The 13,300-nt window shown below is 35.0% G+C and overlaps 1 protein-coding gene across 1 annotated transcript in view; it reads right to left on the bottom strand.

Annotated features, from left to right (window-relative positions):
• Positions 1-8,071, bottom strand: part of LOC131028546 (MLO-like protein 14) — a 96,959-nt gene extending 88,888 nt beyond the window's left edge. Inside the window, exons 1-4 of the mRNA XM_057958832.2 lie at positions 7,590-8,071; positions 4,849-4,906; positions 4,323-4,561; positions 3,838-3,954 (exon numbers count right to left, since the gene is read on the bottom strand). Coding sequence (XP_057814815.2) covers positions 3,838-3,954; positions 4,323-4,561; positions 4,849-4,906; positions 7,590-7,715 — 540 coding nt within the window. The 5' untranslated portion in view covers positions 7,716-8,071. The remainder of the gene's footprint in view (positions 1-3,837; positions 3,955-4,322; positions 4,562-4,848; positions 4,907-7,589) is intronic.
• Between the last annotated feature and the right edge of the window lie 5,229 nt (positions 8,072-13,300).

Below are 13,300 nucleotides of genomic sequence, written 5' to 3'. Positions count from 1 at the left end.
CTACCCTTGGGCAAAAGAAAGGAGAAGTTATCACTATAAATCAACTTTTCATGGAGGCATTAATAGATCGAAATACCATTGCAAATATACTTGTCCATGATGTTAATCCATGCCCAAAAGTGCATGTTGAGGTTATGCGTGAAGTACGAGTGCAACTAGAAACCTTTAAGCAACAAGTAGAATCAAAAAAGAGGCAAAGAGAGGAGATGGCAGCCATTGGTGGTAGTGGAGAGTCTTCTTCCATGCCTCCATTTCATCCATCTTCAAGTGCTGGAAGTGTTGATGTTGGTGCTGGTGTTGGTGATATCGACAGTGGTAGTGGCAGTGGTAGTGTTAGCATTGGACCTAGAGTTTGTGCATCTAGGTTGGATTCATATATTTTGCCACGCACTCAGTTGAGAGCATGGGTTGGAACAAAGACATACATGATGCAACTAAATGTGCAATTAACGACTTTTGGTTCTATTATACAATTCCATTCCATGCAACCAAGTAATTCCTTTTTGTTTCTTTGTTTTAAAATTTATAGCTTGATTCTCTGTTCTTGAATTTGTATATTTAGAGGTATGTCAAATTCAAATTTAAACTCTCCATTTTACAATACTTATTTAATTTAATTTATTTGTGACATGTGTTAGGTCTCCTTATTGGCAAAACATGGTTGATGCCACTACTATTTGTGGGGTGGGGTCCAAAGCCCCTGGTGATGAGGAAATAAAGGGCTCCATTTTGACACAAAAGGTGGCTGATATGAAAGCCACAGTAGAGGAGCAGCAATTGATATGGAGGAAGGGTTTCATCATCATGACCGATGGTTGGATGGATAGAAGAAATAGAACATTGCTAAATTTTCTTGTTTCTTCCTCAAGTGATTGTACTTCCTAAAATGCATTGATTCAGTGATTAATATTTTTAATTTATTCTTTATTGAATCATTGATTTTGTTTCTTTCTCAGATAGCACCATATTCATCAAATATATTGATGCTTCAAGACACACCAAAAATGTTGTATTCCTTTGTGAATCTTTGGAGCAAGTCCTAGCTGAGGTGGGTGAGGAGAATATGGTGTAAGTGGCTACTGATAATGCAGAAAATTATGTTGTTCCAGGTAGACTACTGATAGATGGTCACCCATCATTGTTTTGGACTCCATGTGTTGCTCATTGCCTTGACCTCATGTTGGAGGATCTTGGAAAGATTCCATGAATCAAAACAGTTGTGGAGATGGCTCATCCTGGAATAACCCAATTTGCGGCAAATTTCATCACATTACAATCCTTGCTTTAGGCAAAGGGAGCTTTGAAGCATATGCTAGTTAATGAGTGGACTTCCTCATCATATGGTAAGAGCAATGCAGGGATTGATGTAGCATATTAAATGTTTGATGAGCAAGGCTTTTGGGTACCTACTGCAGAGATCGTAAAGATAAATCTAATTCTACAATATGTTTTTATTCAAATTTTTCTTTAATTTGCTTATTTTTGTTCACAGTTACTTATGTTAATGTTTCACAATAATTGCAGTTCATAGAGCCTTCAATAGTTCTCCTACAAGTTGTTGAAGGGGAGAAGCCCACAATGGGCTACATATATGAGGAAATGGATAGGACCAAATGAAACCATTAGATCCATTTATGCAAAGGTTGAAGTTAAGTATCACCTCATTTGGGAGATCATTGATAGGCAATGGCACCTCCAACTTCACAAGCCCCTACATGTAGCTGCTTATTTTTCCTCAATCGAGCATTCCAATTCCACCTTTATTTCAAGTCGAATGCAGAGGTTCTAAGTGGAAACTACATAGTCATAGAGCAAATGATGCCTAATTCTAGTGTTGGAGCACAGATAGTCCACAAGATTGAGATCTTTAGACTTGCACAAGGAGATCTCTTTTCCCATGAGATATGCAAGGCAACTCAATTGTAATTGCAGCCAAGTAAAAATCTATTAAGGGCATCTTTTATATTATTAGAAAATATTGAAACTGAAAGTTGGATAATGAGATTGATTTTTTTCCATCTCAGATGCATGGTAGTAAAGATTTGGTGCTAAGGTACCAAATCTTCAGAGCATTGCAGTTTGAATATTGAGCTAACAATGCAATGCTTCGGGTTGTGAGCACTATTGAAGCATGTTTGAGCACATACACTCAAAGAAGCACAATAGACTATCCATGCAAAGGTTGAACGATCTAGTCTATGTTCTTACAACCTTCGTCTTTGCCACAAACAAATTTTGGGCAGTGACTTATCCCCATCAGGCTAAAGGAGGTTGATCCACAATCTTATCTAGTCTACGTTCATTACAACCTTCATCTTTGCCACGACAAATTTTGGGTAGTGAATTATCCCCCATCACGCTAGAGGAGGCCGATCCACAATCTGCTTGGATCACTAAGGCTCAATATCCTATCTCTAATGATGAGGACCTCAATTGGGTTGACCAAGTCAATAGCCATAGTAGAGGAAAAGGATTGAGCATGAGAGAGACACTTTGGATGTTGGTGTGGGTGTCACCAAGACAGAGGCAAATATCATGGTTGCAACATCATCCAGGACCTATCTTAGATACCCACGCAAGAGGGTTGTAGGCTCCTCTAAATCATAGACGTCTAGCTTTTGTTTGATAATTGTTTGAAATTTTTGATGCCATGGATTTCATGTTCCATGAGCTTTGTATACATTTGACACTACTTGTATATCTAAATTTGTTATTCAACTAAAATTCACATGTATACTTATGTAATCAATGTATACTTGTGTATGTGATCAAATTAGCTTCTAATTGATGAGGTTATTGTGTCTTTAAGGTTTATTTATTAAAGAGTGCATGAAACAAGTTTTAAATCCTTAAAGATCTCTAAATTTCTTGGGTTTTTCAATTTTGTGGGTCTGGGTGCCGAGTTCAAGTCTAAGTCCAAAATTAGCTTGTCGAGTCTGAGGCGAGTCCGAGTCTTGTAACACTAGTCTTGACACAAGAAACACTTCAGAAATTAGGAAACATTTCCCAGTTTGGGAGAAAACATTGGCAAAGGCATTTTCCCTTGTGATAATGGTTCTGAACAAAAAAATGGTATGATCCCTCCAGGCTAAAAATGGCTTCCTAAATACCTTGAGAAATTGAGAGAAATTAAAGGTTGTGGAAGTGGCAAAAGGTTTTCCAGGGATCATTTGAGAGGAAGGAAGAGGAATTATGGAAATAATATTAAGAGAAGAGGCTCTGAGAACATTGCACCTATCGTGGCCAGACGTTAGTCATAAAATTTAAGCTTCCAAGATGAAGGCTAAAGTTATATTTTTACTATATAGGGGGAAGCTGTTACAAACCAGGAGAAGGAAAGAAGTGAAAAATCCTTGGGGCATGAAATGCAAGCCATAGAGGTTGCAGCAAAAGTTATTTAGTGCAACACAGAGATCAGTTAATGAGATGAAAAGAGGAGCATAATATAATGGATGCTTGTCTAGGTGCAAGCCAAGTCAGTTGAACTATTTTTGCTTCGCAACCTTTTTTACTGTGTATATAAAAATTTATCTAGCTTTAATATTTTTCTTAAAAGGTGAGCTTTTAACTTAGAGAATATGATAAATGGGATTGTAGAAATCTATAACTTTGCTATAGCATGATATTTTGTTGGCAGGCCAATAGCTGAATTTTGTATCTAATTATAATATATTGAAAATATATATTCTATCCTTAACCCACAAAAGATAATTTTACATGATAAAATTAAGATATATTTTGGGAATGTTTTGCATAGAATGATCAGTCAAGATAAAAGAGAATTATAATTATCATTTTCTCTTCAATTGCATTTGGTAAACAGATGAGCACACAAACCTTGACGATTGCCAGAAGCATGGTCAAGCAACTATAAAATACGTGTGTGATTGCCATGATAAATATAAATCGATGCAGTTGCTCAAGACCTTCGAATGAAACAAAAGGCTCATAACCCTGCAATGTTAAGCAGAACAAATATGTATAAGCATGTTTACAATGCAATGTTCTTAAAGACAACACATAACTGTAAATTTGTTTCTGTCTGGTCAAATGATTGCATTCAGAAGCATGCACAAAGAATGAACTGAATGTTAGGAATGGATGAAAGCATACCAAGTAATTTTTTGTACTACTTTTTCCCCCTTGCTACATATGTATCAGTACAAATGCAGCAAATGAAACAACTAACCTGCTATCCTATATGCTTAGTTGAATTATTCATTGTGCTGAGTTATGCCTATTGCATGAATTTTATTTACAGAATCCAAGAATCACTCAATACATCCCAATTGCAGAAATAAGATCAATTAATGATGTTTTACATGTTTACAGTTATTTTGCATTGCACTACTCAGAACACGCCTCGACAAACTGGGAACAATATATTCCAGCTGCTTGTGTCCATGGGATGTAGACCCATTAGATATTTCACTTCCTTCAACCTCAGATCGTGTACATGGAGAGAAGTTGGTATTATAGTACTTTGATTCAATGCAAAAGTTTGTAATTGAACTTGACGTGACAGTCAGCATTAGAGATATAAAGCCCAATAACATTAGCTCTGTTCCACAAGAAGCCAAAAATGAAAGGGAAGTAAGCAAGTGATACAAACCAATATAATGAGCAGAATATCATAATAAAAAAATAATATATGGGATTCTATATTGACATAGTAACATCTTAAATTAAAAAGGGCAAGCCATTCTTTGGGCTTATGATAAAATCAGATATCTGGCATTTAATCTCAGTCACACATGGAAACTTTAAACAAATAATCAATTAAATGGAGAAGATTTTTTTTTTTGGAACGTTGTTCAAGACCCAAACTATTTTTTTGATGAATCAAACCTGCTTTCATCTTCTCCACTGCTTCAAACAGAGGCTTCCGTTTGCTTTTATGCAACCACTGCAAGAACGAATAATCTGTAAGATGCTTTCAAAAAGAGTAATCTCATCCGGGATAATGGCAAAATTGCACAATAACACACAATATAAACCTTGGTGACATGAAGAATGATAAAAAGGAAGCAACTTACCCATTGTTAAAATGATCCACATTACTGGTTCAATCCTTAAATAAAGGAAAAAATGCCTAGTTGATGTGGGCCATTTGATGCTGGGTAAACAGTACTAAGCAAAAGAGCTTGATTGAATTTCTATTGGCATTAAATTAGCATTAAGTTTGACAAGGAATTGATGAGATTTATCCAAAAGAATTAACAAACTAGCACTTGGAATCATCTGATTTGATCATTAATTGAAAATATTTACACAGTCTAGATAGAAACATCAGGAAAAGTTAACAGTATCACAGACTCATAGTATAACATCGGGCCTCCAGCCAGTGAGAAATAAACAAGTGCCGGTGGTCAAGGATCTGAGGGTGAGAATTAATATCAATTATCAAAAAAGGTTTAATTCTATCTTCAAGCCAATTCCTAGTTGGGTATGGAAAACCCTCTTGCAATGTGTCCAAATATGAGACTATTAGGATTTTGTCATTTATAGGGCTGGTGTCGCTACTCCTCCAAATAGGTGTACTTCCCAGGTCACCAAGATTGTCTGGCCTCCAGTGGCTGGTATATAACCTCTGCTACAGACTTCTCTGTAGTTGAGCTTTGAGCTCAGGCGACTTAATAACCATAAATTAAGGTTTGAACCTGGAAGTTGAAACCAACCAGATCAAAATCAGATGGCATCTGGGATAAGCCAATCTAAGGAATTCCAGCACCTGCTGAGACTGATATCATTTAACTTATTAAGCTTCTTTGTTTGTCCGTATCTATTGATATTGCAGATAATTTTAAAATAAGATTTATTCCAATGCTGAATTTACCCTACCATGTCGCTGAAATGAATTGCAACACTCATCACCAAGGATAAGACTTGAAGACTTCAAATGTCTTTTTCCACACAATCCCTGAAACTCAGGAGTCTCACGTCTTTTGAAAAACAGAAAAAGCAATCACTGTATATAAAATTTTCAAAATATTAAACCTGACCTTGTGCGTTAAATGATCTATGGATCTCTCCAAACTTTGGAGTATTTTGTTCTCAAAATTAGGCGAAAAAGGAACCACGCATTCTAGTCATCCAAGAAGGTAAATACAGGGCAGCACAAACACAAGCTGTCTGAGCATCCGCAACAAGGAAAGCAAAAAGCGGGCAGTTTCTCACTTCACAGAAGAGTCATGGCACCCCAACGACAAATACAAAGACCACCCAGCTCTGTCTGCAATTCTATGTAAAATAAACTAGCAAAGGTATCAACATTAGCTTCATGAATCTATGGGAATCCATCACCTGCAAAATAGGGGAGCTTTGGCTTCAAATGAAGTGCTTGTAAGCATTTACAAAGACCTACAGTTTCAAGGGTGCGTGGTCAGTTCTGGTCAAGCAACTAATAATGCAGCAGCTGGAAGAGCTTTAGGATAGAGTTATTATTAATGTGGAAGTACGCATTTACAGTCTGAAAGTTGTTTCATGAATTTTGAGACGTTATTTTTATTTCCTGGTGATGAATGGTCAGATACTCTCAAGTCCCAACGAATAGTGTGAAGTTGCAAAACATTTCCGTAGTGAGTAGTTGATATATATTTACAATTAACTTTGTGTGTACAGAAAAATGGCATTTGTTAGCAGAAAGGGAAGGATATATTGTCAATCTTCACAGCCCAATCATTTATGTAATTACTACTTCTAGCATTAACAATTATTTTTCATTTCTGAACGAAAAATAACGGAGAAGAAAAAATGACTCGTTAAAATACGTAATTGAAAGCTTTGTAGTATAATAGTAAAGGATTAAATTATATTAGAGTAACCCAAGTTCAAGTATTGATGCAACAAGCAAGTAAACCAGAGCTTGTCAAGTATTGAAATGTCGGCCAGTGAGGTTGTATGGAGAATCAAAAATGAAGGAAATATTTTAATCACGCTGCAGTGATTAAATCCTGATTCTGGTGCTACTCCTCCTTAGCCAAAGGAGATCCAGACAAACTTGTAATCTACCACAGCATTCAACAGATCAGTTTAATTCTGGCTTCAAGCAAAATGGTTTGGCACTTCCCTTGTTCCAGTCCCTACCATGCAGCTGTGAGAAAATCTGTACATACTCCGATCCAATCCTACAAATGTCAAGAGATCTATTATCTATCTCTAAAATCTAGAAACCCATGAGCTACAGTTGAACTAATAATCTATCTGCCCAAAAAAGTTGAGTTTAAATGGTAAAGCGCCTCTTTTCTATGAGAGTGACCTGGTTCAATCTGAACACCACAATAAGGAGGTTCATATCCCATAAAGCTAGTCATAAAAGTGAACTATGGACTGAAAAAAATGGGTAAGTGTAGTTGTGGAGTACTGAAAATTGGGTGCATTTGATAGATTTTGGCTGAGCATCCGGGTGAATATGTGTCCCATGTTCAAGCCCACACCCCATTAAGACACTCCACACGCTCGATGCCCAACAAACTGGGTCATGTCTGAATGAATGTGGGTACTGGTACTGAGCTATTTTCTAGGAATACCATTAAAACAGCATCTAACAACACTAATGATTAAAGTAAAATTGCCAGAGCATTGCTTACCTGACTCAAATGGTATATCGAACGTTCCACCAGGAGAGAAAGAGCCACAAAAACTGTGAAGACAGTGGCCACAGACCATGTGGGTGTCAAGGCCAGAGACCTCTCTCTCACCTCCACCTCACCCATTTTTCTTCCTTGCAATCTATTGCTTCCTCACTTTTTGTTCCCCTCCCTCTCACAGATGCATTATACTTAAAATAAACGTAAGAGCAGTGTCTCTGGATTTCATTCCAGGCACACGTTCAACTGAGAAAGAGTTGGAGTTGACCACTTTGGCCTTTTTGGTCTGCGGTTGAGTAATAAATATATAGGCATATCCCATATTATTGGGACAGGGAGGATTCATTGAAATTTCGTCTGATTTTACTCAAACTTCTTGGGTGCAGGCGTTAAACAATATTATAATTGTTGCATATTTGCCAGGTTAAGATTTGGCTGATCCAAGGTAATGTCGCAACTGGGGAAGCCATAGCATATTCCCACCATTCTACTGGTAATCGCACTTTTGTATTGTAATCCTATTGTCACTTTCCTTTTCCATTAAAAAATAATAAAAAATAAAAATCATTTGTAATAAAAGATTTAAAAAATTAGTACATTAAAATTTATATTACATAAAAATTAATTTATAAGTCCTCTATAGGAAAATATATTTTAAAATATTGATACAAAAATGAATAAAAATATTATTTCCATGATTTTTTATATAAATTATTACTAAAAATAAAATTAGATTTCATTTCAATTTAATATATTGTTTTTTTTTTTTAATTTAAATATTAAATAGATATATTGAATATGTATCTTAATTAATGTTAAGAAAATTTTAAATAAATTGTCATATAAAACATAAAAGACATAAAAGAATTATATATAATTTTTATGATTAATAAATTTATTGTAATTGGCCTGTTAATGAGCCCAATCGAGTTGATCCAAGCAAGGAGGATACAGAGAAAGTCGTATGGAGCACCCCAAGGGAAGTATGGTACAAGGTAAATTTTGATGGTGCATCTAATGGTAATCCAGGTCCTTCTGGAGCAAGATTTGTGGCACGAGATTGGTGTGGTAACATTATTGCAATGGGATCAACAAAATTACCTGAGGGAACCAACAATATGGTGGAGGCCCAGGCAACTTTGCAAGCGGTCAAAATGGGTAAATGGCTTGGCATCTCAAAAATTCACCTTGAAGGCGACTCTTTGATTATTGTTTATGTTATTAAAATGGAGAAGCACGCGCATGGCATTTAAATAAATTCATTCTTTCTATAAAAAAATTTACTCCACGCCTTTGAGGAGCTTGAGGTTTTGCATGTCACACGTGCTGGCAATGATGTGGCAGATGCCCTTTCAAAATGGGTAACTAAATTTAATACCAATGGTATGATGGAGGTTTTGGAGGATTTATGTAATCTTATGGATTTATCCCAATTATATTGGGAGGGAGGTCATTCTTTGTCATGAGTTGGTGGCACTCACTAAATGGCATGTTGGTGTGTTTTCTCCCATGTGAGTTGGTTTTAAAAGGTGGCAATTTTGGTAAAGGCAACGTGGTAAACAGAGGTGTTGGCGGGTGGCATTTCTCTGTAGTGACATAGAGGCCAATTTCTCTCTCAATACTCCCTGATAGTAGTTTGCCTTTTTGGGGTTGATTTTTGCAAAACGGCTCAAAGCCCTTTTCAATTTTCGGGATGATGCCTTTGTGGAGATTATGGAGACCTTGCTAAGGGATACTTTTATGCACGCAGAGCACAAATATCACACCAATGTTGACATTGTGTCAATGGTGGTTGCATGGGGCTTGGAATTGGGCTGAGATGAAGAGGAGATTAAATGGGTCATGAAATTGTGTGTTCAAGAAGATTGGACTCACTTGCTAGGCTCAATCTTGGAATGGGTTGTTCTAGGTGTAGGCTTTGTCATCCGAGGAGGGGTTGAGAGTGATGAGGAGGTGCATGAGCTAGTACCCTTCATGCATTGGGCTATTGACAAAAAAAGGCGAGCATAAGCGGCAATTGGATGGGACTCACTCAGATTTTTTCTACAATAGAAGATGATGGAGTCGAAGGACAATATGGTGGTGGCGAAGAAGAACTTGGGAGCTGCTAGGAAGCGGAAGAAGACAGGGAAGGTGGCGGCAAGGATGGGTGGTGAGTCCAGGTGGTGTGTTTAATGTTGGTTTTTTTCTAGGTTGTCTGGATTTGTTGGGCAATTCTCATATGTCCTATATGTAAATCTGAACACTATTAAAGTTTACAGCATTTACAAAATGTATATTTAGCCAGCCTTTTTGTGTTTAGGGTTGGTTCACGAAGTATGGTTTCCCCTGTTTTTGTAATGTGGGTTGCTAGGGTTATGTTGTTGTCTATTATGTGTAGGGGCTTCGAATTGTTTGGTGTTGGCTTTGTCAAGGTGTTTTGGTGTTGGGGTAGACTACAGTAATGATATGCTTGTCCTCCTTATTCAGGCAATTTTGATACAATTTTGTACTCCTTTTATATACTATTAATAAAATCAAAATATTATCGACCAAAAAAAGTATTATTATAATTTTTTTCATAATGAACACAAATAATAACATGAAAGAAGAGGCTTGAAACTATATTTTTAAATATTTCCATCAACAAGGCATGGGTTTAGGTTAATGAAAGGGTGGGGAAGCCCCTACTATTCTATAGTTGTTGGTGGGAGGAAACTAGCAATTGATCCATCCAACTAGCTAGAATCTGAACAGATGGGGGTTCATTAATATTTTCATTAATGCACCCCATAGAATTGTAGGGTGAGTCGCCTTCCCTACAATTATGTGGATAAAATTTATTTGAGTCAATGTCACATGATATCATGCTATCATGCTTACATTTTTTTTTTAAGGAAAGCTCAATCCAATAATTAAGGAAAATGAGTGTCTCCCTAAATCCTTCGATATTCTCTTATTGAGAATATGGCCAAAGAACCTTTCCTAATGTGACACATTATATCTTAAATGCTCTCTTATGTCACGTTGCAACCTAATTTATTATATGTAGTACATAAATGACAACTTAAAGTGATACGTGACTTTATGTTGGCTTTTATGGATTTTTTCATCACTAATTTCTTTAGCATCCATAAAAATAGAAAGAAAAAAAATGACCCATATTTTTTTCATCAAATATTTAAAAATAAGTTTTAATTTAGATAGTGAGAATCTCCTTTGAATTTCAATGTGTATGCATTTTTTCCATCTAATATATTGTTAAGAAGAGGATTCTAAAGTGATTAGAAGTTCGTGGAGATATTACTCCTACTTGCAAAGACATTATAGAACACATGTTCGTCATTTATGTGTAAATATGTGTATTAGGATGGATATTAGCCACATCCTATTATAATGCATCAACCTTATACAAGGTAAATAGTTGGATTAGATAGAAGAATAAATAATATCTTTGCTATGAGACAAATCTTGTTCCAAGGTTCTATCTTTGAGCCACTATTAATTTTCGTGTTATGTGGATATTATGAGTATTGGTAAAAGAATGATCATTTTTTGGGTTAGATTGTGGAATTGTTCAAAGCTCACCCATAAAGGTTATTATATGGGTGATGACACCTATTCTTACATGTTAAAATGATGGCCATTCAATGCCTTGTTAGCAAATATGTATCTTTTACACTTCCCCTCCTAGTTATAATTAAATTGTGGATGGATATGTAAATATCATTTGTTCATTTGTTAAAAGATTGCAATGGTTTACATATTTCTCCAAATAAATAATGCTTTGACAAAATTTTCAAATGATACTTTATTTAATAATTGGAATAATGGACACTCATTAATTATAAAATTTTATGATTATTTTCTACTCGATAAGACCCTCTTGTTTTGGGGTAGATGTTAGGGATGACACAAATTAAACTTTAAGATGATATGTCACTTTTTTTAAAAAAAATCTATTACAATTATAAGAAAGGTAAATATAAAAATGTTTCAATATAATAATATTATATCTAACTAATGCTTAACTTCTTGATCTTATCAAAACTTGATGGTCAAAAGGGTGTTCTCTATTAGACATTTGTTTGATTCAATTCAATATATGTATATGTATATATGAATGTATGCATATGTGCATATATACACATACACATATATATACATGTTTGTGTGTATGTATGTATCTATACATATATATACATACATATACACACATTTTGTGTGTGTCTATGTGTGAAGAAGGAAGAGTGTAATGGAAACTATATAATTAGTTTAGGAGGGCTCCTCTAGCCAACACTTCCATAAACATTAGTTTATATATTCCATATTCCTGTCAAATTATGCTTACATCTTGTACGCATGAAATTAAGATTAATAATAACAAGTCATACTTCTCGATGTATTTAAAGAAAGGTGTCAATTAGATTTTCAATGATAAAAAAGAGTAAGAAATACAAAATACAAATGACAAAACAAAGTAAGATACACAAAATACATTGCTAATGCATCCTATAAGTTATTATAATAATAAAATATTCTCACCAGTCTAGGTTCATGTTAGTTCATTGGGATAGAATAATTTCTCTATCTATTTCTATTTCTATTTTATTGCACTTAAGCAGTTTTGTCTATTAATCACATGTATTGATTTATGCACTTGATTGGAACTTATTTATTATAGGTTGAGTTACACTTCATCTATCATGTTAGAGTGAGTTAAATCCCCTAACGATTGGGAGTGGTTAGGATTTGAACTCTTATCTCTTGGACATGTTACTTCCATGAATCACAAATTATCTAAGAGGTTTATACATTAGTATGTTACTCTTTGTAACTATGTAAATCACAGTTTTTAATTAAAAAAAATTCTCATTTTCTTGGTTTTGTGATTCACTCATACACATAAAATTTTGGGTAGAATTATTTATAACAAAATTCAAATATGGTATTAAAGCCACAATCTCATAGAGTTAGTCCATTTCTAGATAATGAGAGCAAGTAGATATGAGCTTTAGACAACTCTAGTGAATGGTGGAGTTGTTTTGGTCCCATCATTGTGTGTAGAACAACTAAATTAGTTAGGATCCACTTTTAGTTTTCAACTAATGGAAGGGTTTTCTTTTTTTACATGAATATTTTGTAGTAAATGAAATTCAAAAATAGACCATGCCATTCCATTTCAAAAGGGTTGAAATATTTTAGATCAACATAAAATTTATCAAAATCAAAGCTTTTGAAAAAATAATTCCTAGCAATATAATCCTAACATGAAAGTATGATTTTTTATTATTATGCGTGATACAATATAATAAAAAATAAAAGAATCATAAATAAGTTCACATTTTAAGCACTTTGAACAACATTATGTAGGGGTACCTTGATCCCTATTATGAGTAGGAGGTGTCAAGGACCTCTCCCCACTATTAGTGTTTAAAATAAAAATTGATGGTAGTCCATCGCTATTTAGGCAATTGTCCACATGTATACTTTGTGTCATCATTCCTCCATCTAGCTATTATATAATAACATCATCGCCAATGATATCACCCCTCCACCACTGAAGTGGACTTGCTAGATATCAACCTCGTGTTGACATTGGATCTCTTATGTTCTACATCCACCAACCATACCACTAGTTCACTACCCATCAACCATATCTATTTATTCTTATACTGGTATCTAATTGTACTTTTAATTTTTTGGGCTACATTATACATTGTAAAACACTA

Source organism: Cryptomeria japonica, chromosome 8 (assembly GCF_030272615.1).
Source record: "Cryptomeria japonica chromosome 8, Sugi_1.0, whole genome shotgun sequence".
NCBI lineage: Eukaryota > Viridiplantae > Streptophyta > Pinopsida > Cupressales > Cupressaceae > Cryptomeria > Cryptomeria japonica.
This window is presented reverse-complemented; position numbering and strand designations above follow the sequence as displayed.